The sequence below is a fragment of the Nicotiana tomentosiformis genome, chromosome 7 (assembly GCF_000390325.3).
Source record: "Nicotiana tomentosiformis chromosome 7, ASM39032v3, whole genome shotgun sequence".
Lineage (NCBI taxonomy): Eukaryota > Viridiplantae > Streptophyta > Magnoliopsida > Solanales > Solanaceae > Nicotiana > Nicotiana tomentosiformis.
In genome coordinates, this window is record NC_090818.1 from 101,446,389 (window position 1) to 101,457,752 (window position 11,364).

Genomic DNA, 11,364 nt, shown 5'->3' on the forward strand with positions numbered 1-11,364 from the left:
ACTATCGGAAATGGGGTAAATAACCCCGGCATTTAACCACTTGATGATCTCCTTCTTGACAACCTCTTACATGGCTTCACTGAGTCTCCTTTGATGTTCAATATATGGTTTGGCACCTTCCTCGAAATTAATCTTGTGCATGCAAAATGCGGGGCTTATCCCCCGAATATCTGCCATAGTCCATCCAATAGCCTTCTTCCTCTTTTGTAGCACCGCCAATGTGGAGTCTACCTGCACGTTAGTCAAAGAAGAGGAAACAATAACTAGTAAAGTAGAAGAAGGGCCAAGAAATTCATACCGAAGATGTGGAGGCAATGGCTTTAACTCCAAGACAGGAGGCTCCTCAATTGAAGGCTTTGTTGGAGGAGTGGTTCTATTCTCAAGATCCAAGGACAATTTTCGGGGCTCATAAGTATACGACCCTATCCCTTGTAAAGAGTTCACACATTCAACGTAACCCTCCATTTCTTCATCATCACAATTGAGCAAAACGGCCTCCAATGTATCATCAACATTCATCATGGCACTTGCTTCACCCACAATCACATCGGTCACCAAATCTACAAAAGAATACACCTCATTGCTATTGGGTTGCCTCATAGATTTATACACATGGAAAACCACCTTTTCATTACCAACCCGGAATGTAAGTTCTCCTGCTTCCACATCAACTAGAGCCTTCCCCATAGCAAGGAAAGGTCTCCCAAGAATGATCGGTACCTCATAATCAACCTCACAATCAAGAATAACAAAATCCGCCGGGAGAATAAATTTATCAACGCGAACCAACACATCATCAATTATACCCAATGGTCTTTTCACGGTACGATCCACCATTTGTAATCTCGTAGATGTGGGTCTTGGTTGCCCAATTCCCAAAATCTTGAAAACTGAATAGGGCATCAAATTGATACTTGTCCCAAGATCACAAAAAAGCTTTAGCAAAGTCGGCACTTCCAATGGTACAAGGGATTATGAAAGCATCGGGATCTTCCAATTTAGGAGCCATTGAATGCACAATTGCACTCACTTGATGAGTCATCTTTATAGTTTTACAATTCATCGACCACTTCTTTGTCACCAAGTCGTTCATGAACTTTGTATAACCAGGCATTTGCTCAAAAGCCTCAACCAATGGCACATTAATAGATAGACTCTTCATCATGTCAATGAAAATTTTGAATTGATTCTCGCCATTTTGCTTGTCAAGCCTTTGAGGATATGGAGGAGGAGGCCTTGGTATTAGTGCCTTAGCCTTTGGCACTACCGGTTCTGATATGTCAACAATGTGCTCCCTAGATGGGTTCACTTCCTTTTGAGTCTCCTCCGCATTGTCATCAATATCAATTCTTACTTCATCATTTGCTTGCACCACATTGTTCGGGATCTCATCTTCTTGTACCACTTGCTCATCATCCATAATTTTCCTTTGACTTGAGGTGGGTGCATCCCTACCTTTTCCACTACTTGTAGTAACAACCATGGCATGTCCCGTGTTGTTTCCACCCTTTGGGTTCACCACCGTGTCACTTGGTAGTGCCCCCTTAGGACGAGTGTTTAAAGCTTTCGAGATTTGCCCCAATTGAACTTCCAAATTGCGAATTGAAGTGTTGTGAGAGGTTAATTGGGCATCGAAGTCGACATTCTTCTCCATCATTTGTTTGAACATGTTCTCAATTCATCCCATCTCATTGTTGGAAGAGCTTGGACCATGGGAAGGAAAATGAGGTGGGTTGCTCGGTTGTTAATACATCGAGGGCCTCTGAAAGCCCGACCCCTGATTTCCTTAGTTATTGTTCCATCCCCCTTGGTTGTTACCTCCCTAATATCCTTGACTATTGCTACTCCAATTGCCTTGGTTATTTTGACCATTCTAATTTCCTTGATTGATTTGATTATTCCAATTCCCTTGGTTATTACTACCATTCTAATTACCTTGGTTGCTAGAATTCCAATTCACTTGATTACCATGAGGTCGCCATTGTTGTTGATTCGGGCCTTGAGAGTTGTTTCTTTGCCCTTGGAAGTTGTTCACATATTGTACTTCCTCCTCTTGTTCATTGTAAGATTCATCTTGATCAAACCCACTATCTTCTTGCACATAATGTTCCGCACGGTTTTGCACTTGAGGACCCTTTTGCCTTCTCTTGTTTACCATCATATTAACTCTCTCCATTGTATTGACTTTCTTAGGACATTTCACTTGTTGAAGTTGAGCCTTGGCTAATTGATTCATTGTGGTGGTCAACTCGGCAATTGCTTGCCCATGATCATGCAATTCTTTATGTAGGTGAATCACGTTTGGATCACCTTGAGGAACATTTGCTCTACTTTTCCATGCCGATGAAGTATCTACCATTTCATCTAAGATCTCACAAGCTTTCGCATATAGCGTTGTCATGAAATTTCCACCGAAAAGTTGGTTGACCACGCATTGATTGGGAGTATTGATCCCCCTGTAGAAAGTTTGTTGAATCATAGCTTCCGTCATGTCATTGTTTGGGCACTCTTTCACCATAGTTCGGTATCTCTCCCATATTTCATGCAATGGCTCATTGAGTTCTTGTTTGAATGCTAGAATCTCATATATAAGAGTAGCCATATGCCCGGGAGAAAAGAACTTGGAAATAAATTTCTCTGCCAGTTCACCCCATGTATGGATGGAATGGTTTGGCAACCTTTCTAACCAATCCAAGGCTTTTCCCCGTAGAGAAAAAGGAAATAGCCTCAACCTTAAAGCATCCTCAGAGACGTTTGTCTGTTTACTCCCCGAGCAAGTGTCTACAAACCCCTTCAAGTGTTTGTACTCATTTTGATTCGGAGCCTCGATGAAGAATCCCCGTTGCTCTAGCAATGTGAGCATAACATTTATGATTTGAAAGTTGTCCGCCCTAATGCAGGGCGGGACTATGGCACTTGCATACCCTTCATTCGGCAACACCCGGTGTGGAGCCGCTCTTGGTAGATGTGGGGGTGGAACGGGAACGTTGTCTTGAGGCGGTCGGCCTCGTCTATTTGCTTGAGGTTCAAGAGGAACCTCTTCAACTTGGTCATCTTCCACGTCCACATCCCCTAAAGGCATGTTTCAGAGAGGATCATTGTTGTTGAGAGCCATTGTTTCACCAAAAAGATAAGTAACAAGAAAGGAAAAGAAGATAATTCACACACAAAACCAAATATATAGCTAAATTCGGTTTTAGCTCCCCGGCGACGACGCCAAAAATTGATCTCGTCCAAGTCACACCTCTATTTGAGGTTATGAAACGGTCGATGCAATAGTAATACCCAACAGAGAGTCGGGGTCGAATTCCATAGGGAGCTATATGAATCGAATTTAGAGGTATATATTGTGGTGAATGAGCTTAAACTATCTTAAATTGCACTTCCACAAGGTTTGGTTGATTCTAGGTCTAGTTTAAACTAAGATTGCAAGATAAATAATTAAAAATAAGAAATTATTTTTGTTGTTCTTTTCAAATAATGTAAAAGGCCTAGGGCTATGGCCTTCACCTAGGTGTTTGCCTAATGGATTGTAACTTGTAAAGCTTATTTCGTTGGTCGGGGTGTATTATAGCTATCAACACTCAAGTACCCACTCAATACCTCTCGGTAAGAGAGTGATTTTGCCAAATTTGGCTTTCTCAAGTCCAAATGGGTATTGAACAAAACAGTTGATAAAATGCTCAAGTCGGGTTTTACTATCTCTAGGTTCAACCCTTTAATTGGGACTATCAATCTCTTGATTTTATCCCAAATTCTTGTTAGCCAAGTTTTTCTAGACTAAGTCTCTCTTTCTCAAGAAGAGACCAAGTCAAATAGGCATGAACTAATGTTTGCAACCATTAATTCTTCAATTAAAAGCAAGAACAAGGCTAAAATAATAAACGCCCAACCATAAACAAGCCAAGAAATCTAGCTACTCATAATGGGTATAGAAGAAAATAAAGAAGAAAAGATGATAAAACTCATATTGCAAGATTAAAAAATAAAAATCCAATGTTAAATCACCAAAGTAATCTAAAGTTGCCTCAAGAGGCAAGTAAAAATGGCTATAGGACTTTCAATATTCCAAAACTTAACCTAATTTTGTGAAACTAGTCTATTTATACAAAGCTAGAATTTTCGGACAAAAATGCCCTTTCGGAGGTTCTGAGGCCGCACAATTCCATGTGCGGTCCTCACTTCTCTTTAGTCTTGACAGGAGTTGACTCTGCGGCCGCACAATTCTGGATTGCGGCCGCATCTCTCATATTCTGCAGTCCGCACAATTCTTGGTGCGGCCGCACAGGGCTCTTCTGCGGACCGCACATTTCTGAGTGCGGTCGTGTAGCTGATTTCTGCAGCCGCACAATTATTGTGCGGTCCGCATTTTTTTTTGAGCTTGAAATGAGGCTCTCTGAACTTTAGCTCTTGCATAGCTTCTGCGGCCGCACAATAATTGTGCGGTTCGCACTTTGCACTTGGACTCTGTTAAATTTTCTTCACATTCTGCGGCCACAGATGAAAATCTGCGGTCTGTACTTGAGCTTTTGTCCTTGAGTTCAGATCACTCCTTCTTGAGTTGACTTTCATCTTAGTGGTTCATTTTCCAATACTCCTGTAATTAAGCATATTTTATCAGTTTTCGGGAATATAATTAAGCACTTTTGGACTACAACGAAAGCTAAAAGGCGCTAATAAGTAGTCAAAATCCCCACTTATCACTTATCTCATATTATTGTGTTATTTTCTTGAAAAATACACTATATAATTGTATCTTACTAGGAATAAAAAAATATTTGGAGCACAAGTTACATATTTTGTGCTATTAAGACTTTATCGGAAAAAAATCTGAAAACCCGGAACAAAAACGAAAAACGCGAGAAAAATGGAGATTGAAAAAATCCGACTTTGTTGGTTTGATTTATAGATTTAAAAACTCTGCACTATTGGTTTGATATCTGAAAAATTCGAACCAACACGACCTATATACAACGACGCAAGAAAAAAACCATAAAAAAAGAAATATGTATGAATAATTATTGGTATCTTTAATAAAAATTTTGACTGAAATAAGACTTCCAGACATGAAACAACTTTTACCACATCCTTTTAAATGTTTTTGATGAAACCAGTTCTTTGAAAATCTTTTAAATTTCTTTAAAAAGTTGTCTCCTACAGTAATTTACCACCTCCACTAAATAGCCCAACTTCGAGGGTCTTCACTGTGCCCGGCCCCCGGCCGTGAAGTAGCTCGCCCCGGCCTCCGGCGACCTCATTGAACGGCGAACAAACGACTTCGTATGGCAAATCCTCTGCTACGAGGCCTTCGAAGACTTCCTTTTGTTTCACTTCTCAGAAAGCCACTGTCCTCTAATGTCTGTTCTCACAGGTATTAAAGCTAAAATCTTTCTTTTAAAAATCTTATCTTTTTGATTATTTCTGACTTTTTTCTCCATTTTTAGGCCAAATCTTGGAACCCACGCTGGTTATATTGAGTAGAGCTAACATCTATTTCTAAATTTCTTCACTTTTCTTTTCTTAGTTAATTTTGATTATATTGAGCAAGTCCAATTTATTTATTATCTCTCACTATTTTCTCCATATTTAGGCCAATTCTTGGAATCCCAGAAAGCTTTTTTCCCTTACCAAAGTTAGTGCCTCATAATAACTTAACCCCAAAAAACTTATTTTGGGAATTTAGAGGCTTTAGCCATGGGAGTGTGAATTTTGTGATAACAAAAGATGGGAAGCCCAAGTTTGAGACACATGAAGTGGAGGCACCAAAGAAGGAGAAATGGAAGACAAAGAAGAGGCTAAAGCTGCAAAGGAAGAGGGATAAGAAGAAGAGAAAAGCTGCAAATAAGAGAGATCCAAGAAGGCTTGGTGTTAAGGGGAAGAAAAAGAAGCAGAAGTTTGATACTCCTGAAGAAAGAATTAAGCAGAAGATTGAAAATGTGAGCTAAAGATTTTTCCTTTTTTAACTTTTAGGAGACACTGATTAATTTTTATCTCTATTACTCACTCCATTTCACTTTGTTTGTCACTTGACACGAAGTTTAAGATAGAAATGAATACTTTTGAAATTTGTGATCTAAAATATGTCGTAATATTTGTGTCACTATAAAAGTTTTAAAACCTATTTGTGTGGTAAAAGCTTCCTATTAAGCAAATATAAAAACGTGTCATTCTTTTTGAATGAATTAGTAAGAAAATTAGTGCCAAACAAAGGAATGGAGAGGGTACTACTATTACGCCTCATTCCTAAACTCCATTTGCTCCAACATGAATGTACCCTTATACTCCCTCCCGTTTCAATTTAAACCTATTTTTCTAAGCAGGGAGTTTAAGAAAGAACGAAAGACTTAAAACTTGTGGTCGTAAACATGCTATAGCATTTGTGTGGCTACGAGACATTTAAAACTTGTGGTCTTAGACATGCCATAACATTTGTGTGGCTGTAAAAGCTTCTCATTAAGGGTAAAATGGATAGTTTAAGTTAAATTGTGTTTAATTTTAGAAAGAGGTCATTCTTTTTGAAACGGACTGAAAAGGAAATAGAGTCACATAAACCGAAACAGAGGGGGTATTAGCTTAATAATCCGCAATAGCATATATAATGAACTGAGTTGAAGAACTTATGTAGCGTAGTGATCTAATATGAATCTCAGAATGAGTTGTAACCTATTTTCTTCAATTTGGTTGACTAAGAAATTAGAAGGGAAAGTTGCGAGGAAGATAAGGAAGCTAGTGGAAAATGAAAAAAAGAGAACTTATTCTTGTGATTGTTAAATTACTTGAGTAACCTTTTATATTACATCTTCTCATTTGGTACTCGGAGGAGAAGCATTTTTGAACCTGCCTTTGTCTTTTTCCTTCTCTTCTTGGCTGCATTGTTGGAGCTTAATCATAGTAGTAAATGTAAAGAAGATCTCTTTTGGCTATTATTTCGGTCTGGAAATACTTATTTAGTAAAGTTATTTTTCTGGAGATTGGAGAAAAATAGGAGCCTGTTTACTTTCTGATTACTTTTGATTTTTGTGTAGTCTACTGAAACCAAGATACAGCAAGTGCTTGTATGCTTGGTTGCTGCCTCACTTGGATGACATTTCGTTATTTAGGTTTTGTCGCTATCTTACCTTTTTTCTGGTTTAGGGATGTGAAGATTTCGGTGTGGTCACCTTATATCTGTGTTTGTAGAAGCTAATATTTGTTTATTTTCATTTTCCAGTTGACTGCTATATGAAAACAAATGTAATTATTTATCTTAACAAAAGCTGACATGTTTTGGCTTGGTCAGGCAAAAGTCAAAGAAGCCATGCTAATCGAGAGATTAAAGCGATATGAGGTTCCCAAAGTTCAAGGTCCTGAGGTTAAGCCGCATTTTCTCACTGGTGAGGAACGGTTCTATATCAAAAAGATGGCACAGAAAAAGTCTAATTATGTGCCAATTGGCAGAAGGGGAGTTTTTGGAGGTGTTATTCTCAATATGCATCTACATTGGAAAAAGCATGAAACTGTCAAAGTCATATGCAATTCTTGCAAACCTGGTCAAATCCAAGAATATGCCGATGAAATTGCAAGACTGAGTGGTGGCATCCCAATTCAGATAATCGGGGATGATACAATAGTTTTTTACAGAGGAAGGGATTATGTGCAGCCCGAAATTATGTCTCCTATTGATACATTGTCTAAGAAGAGGGTAAATTCCTTTTAGCTGATTGTTTATAGTTATCAATTAATTACAGTACTTCTCATCATGTAGTTATGCAAAAGCTTACTTTCTCAAGTCTCATTGTGCATTGCCCTTCTATTATGAACCTCTACTCCTTCCCACACTTCCACTGTCATTCTCCATTGATTGACTTTTCTACTTATAATCTTTTTTGCGTGGATCCTTCATTTTTCTTGATGTACCTATGCCAAACATGCATGACATGGGTGTGGGTACTTGTGTGGTTTCTTCAAATTTCTCTAAAAATTGAACGTAGCCGTACCAGATACATATATCCTAGCATTGTTTGTTGATATCCTTCTGTGACTTGTGTTATTCACTCTACATCTCAAAAGAACCGGACCCTTCACTGCACCATATATACACCGTTTCAGTTTGCAATTTCCTCATTGTCCATTAACCTGTTTTTTCTTGCTTCATTTCTCAGAATTTACACGAAAATATTGGTTTGGGTTTTGCAATTTGTTTGGTGATAATTGGAACTGTGAGATTTGGTTGCACAATGTTTTTGAATTGATGATTGTTTAGTTTGAAATTGAAATTAAACATGGTGAGCTTTGTATCATCTGTTTCTCTCAGGGATATATACCAAAAATATCTTTTATTGAACTTGGAGTTAATTATCTGTTACTTTATATTCACCAAAACATAGTGAACGATCTTATTCTGCAAATGGGCCTTTGGATACTTACCTTTTTTGCCACAACTGTCTACTCACAACTTTTTCTTTGAAGGTAAGTATTTCTCATAGAAATTTATTAGCCCATACTCTGTTCTTCACATGTTTAATGATATCTTCTTTGGTAATCAGTTGACTGTACTTAAGATATAAGATTTTGACTCTTAATACTGTTGACTCTGACTTATTTACCTGCATCCTTGTTTTATCTATTTTTATATCAAGCATGGTAAGAATTACTGGTCAATTCTCTTTCTTTAGGCGTTGGAAAAGTCCAAGTATGAGCAATCGCTCGAGTCTGTTAGACGTTTCATTGCCATAGCTGAGAAGGAACTTGAACTCTACTATAGACATGTTGCCCTATACGGTGACCCAAATAATCGGAGTGCTTACTCCATCCTTGATGATTCAAGAAGTGCAAGAGAAAAACGAAATGCTGAAATAGGAGAGGAGAACTATTCATCGAGCGAATCTAATCCCTTGGATCTCGAATTGTCAGAAATTGATGATAATTGTTCTGATGACAACCAGTCCTTAAGCGAATTTGAATTCGAGGATACTGACAAATCAAGTAGTGATGACTTGGATTCTGGGGAGGATAACTCTAGTAATTACTCAGGTAGCATACAGGGATATACTAGTAGATATTCCAAAGGTAATCCTGGTAGTCATGAATATCTTGGATTTAAAGATTGAGACCTGAAATAATGCGGCTTTAATTCTTGTTCCGGTAGTTTCATGATCTAATTCTGTAGCGTAACCTAAAATTTCTGATTCTAATTTATAGTTGACGTTTCCAATTGGTTTCCTTGTATTGACACTAGACCCTAAGAGGTATTGCCGGTGAGATTATCCGGGGAATCCTCCCCACCTTGTGTTTGTTATAATCTGACCTGAATTCTTGAAGTTTGTAACTTGACGCTAGAATCCGACTTTTTATTTCTTCGATTGATGGCGGAAGGATTATTCTTAAGCTTCTACAAAATCTTCATTGGTTATGGGTTTTGATTCCAATGGCACAAGTTTCATTCCGGGGAACTGCAATAAATGGCAGTCATGTTCAGGTTGTTTGAAGCAAAGGCCAGATATTTTCCTGGTGAGTAATAAGTTTTTGCTGTATATATATATACCTTTTGCTGACACTGGGACCAAATTTGGAATTAGTTCTGCAAAGTGTTTCATCTTTTTTTCTTCCACTTTTTCTTTATCCCATAGGTGAAGTCGTTTTATGTCTCTGATTACTTTGTTTAGAGAATCGTTATTCTGGAACTCTCCCTTAAGCTTCTCCACTACTCCCGCTTTCACCTTGAATTCTTGAATTTTACATTGAAAAATTCACATTTTGTTTTGTCAATACTGGCTGCAAGCCAGCAATTTTGCTGTCCCAATCATCTCATATTTGCATTTTGACAAATTTAAGCCCTTATGTAGTACTTACCTTATTTTCCAGCTCAATTTATCTCACAGTATAGTGCTTTTTGAGCTAGTTGACTTTCTTTTATCGATCAACCCTTACTTGCTTCTAAAATATGAAATGCCAACTATGGCAGTTTGGGCTATAAATACTAATGGTATATGCTTTAACTATAGATGCTAGGATTCTTCTTATCATAGGCTTACGCATCTAAGAATTCAAAATATGTTTCTGCATCATGCTGCAAGACCTTTCTACCCTCCCGAGTTGTTGCTAGATACTGTGTTCTTTGAGTATTAGTCGGTATTTATATTTTATGCCTGCCATGTTGCTCATAAGATCCATTGAACAATGGTGGCCGAAGTGTTTTGGTGAATGGTACACCAACCTCGTTTCAGATTTAACTAGGAAAGAGGTAGTGTAGTAAGACCTTTCAGTTTTTATCTGTACATGTGTTACTAAACTTTCTCAAAGACAGTACTATTTAAAACCCTTAATGTAGTAAATTATAGTTGGAGTTGTTGCAGTACCTTTGGGTTCTTTTTAAGCAACTTCCATTTCATAATTTTTCAATCTCTTCCCTGGATATATATGAACTGTGTATTTTGTCAGTTTGGTTGATCTTGAATTATTTTCTGCTGCTTGTATCCTGATATCATTTAGAGATACTAGTTCTTTTTATCTTTCCTCTTCCTATTTTGCAGATAACTGGCATAATTCGTATTTGATGAATGGGAGTCTGCAAAGAAAAGCGTCGCCAAGGTGGATAGCACGAGTCCAAATCATAGTAGAGACAAAGAATGTTAGATGATTTCTTCCGATCTACCTAAGTCTTGGTGGGCCGAGTTACAGGTATTATCTTGGTGGATAAAGTTACCCGATATCTTTTGTTGGTGGGAGGTTGTAAGTACGAGAGAACGCTAAAGAGCAACGCAAAGTTCCGATTGCTGGATGTAAGGAAAGTATGCTTGATAGTAATTGGAAGCTACTTTTCCCAAAATCATGTGTCAAGGAACTGTCCCAATTCTACAGTTTGTTCTACATTTGCTCACTTGTAAATTGTAACCATAGTTATGTTAAATTTTATTTTGAAGAGGAAAAGACACAGTTTTCTTTTAAATATTTTAATATTTCAATAAAATTTTCCACCATATATTACAGGTCTCTTTAGTCTTTAGTCTGCTACTAGGAGGAAAAGAAAAAGGCTTATTAAATAACGCAGAGCTATATATACACGTATGTTGATGTTGTCTTTCCTGGCAAAACAGAAATAGAAGAGAAAATGGCGCTTAAAAGAGAAACCTGCTTTCTTTCGAGTCCTAACTAACATTTGAAAGAAGAAAGATTCCCCTTCTTTGAGGCAATGTTGGTTTAAAAAAGTAGGAAATCTACCTTTCAAAGGTATATTGGGGTCGTTTGATTTGGATGGATTAGAAAAAAATAATTTCAACATAACTATTAAAGAAAAATATTCTATAGCATAACTAATCTAGCGTTTGTTTTTTTTTCTCGCATATTTTATATAACTAGTATCTATGAACGTGCGTTGCACGTTAA

The 11,364-nt window shown here is 37.6% G+C and overlaps 1 protein-coding gene across 3 annotated transcripts; it reads left to right on the forward strand.

Moving 5' to 3' along the window:
* The first annotated feature begins 5,125 nt into the window (after positions 1-5,125).
* Positions 5,126-10,908, forward strand: LOC104105982 (uncharacterized CRM domain-containing protein At3g25440, chloroplastic). Of its 3 annotated transcripts, none has more exons than XR_004509553.2 (5): positions 5,126-5,371; positions 5,591-5,936; positions 7,280-7,681; positions 8,655-9,489; positions 10,512-10,908. XR_004509553.2 is itself a non-coding variant. In XM_009614426.4 (5 exons), the coding sequence occupies exons 1-5, from the start codon at positions 5,283-5,285 to the stop codon at positions 10,616-10,618; spliced, it is 1,338 nt and encodes a 445-aa protein (XP_009612721.1). In that variant the 5' UTR covers positions 5,126-5,282; the 3' UTR covers positions 10,619-10,908. The 3 variants fall into 3 exon arrangements, 2 of the variants coding, with proteins under 2 accessions (XP_009612721.1, XP_033514520.1); XM_009614426.4 differs by having other exon boundaries at positions 8,655-9,048; XM_033658629.2 differs by having other exon boundaries at positions 5,143-5,371; positions 5,684-5,936; positions 8,655-9,048.
* Positions 10,909-11,364: the final 456 nt, after the last annotated feature.

Bases quoted from the DNA above. Each gene is read 5' to 3' on its own strand.
- LOC104105982 (XM_009614426.4), top strand. From the start codon at position 5,283: ATGGCAAATCCTCTGCTACGAGGCCTTCGAAGACTTCCTTTTGTTTCA. The intron at 5,937-7,279 runs GTGAGCTAAAGA...TGGCTTGGTCAG, and splicing joins TTAAGCAGAAGATTGAAAAT to GCAAAAGTCAAAGAAGCCAT. The intron at 9,049-10,511 runs GTAATCCTGGTA...CCTATTTTGCAG, and splicing joins TACTAGTAGATATTCCAAAG to ATAACTGGCATAATTCGTAT.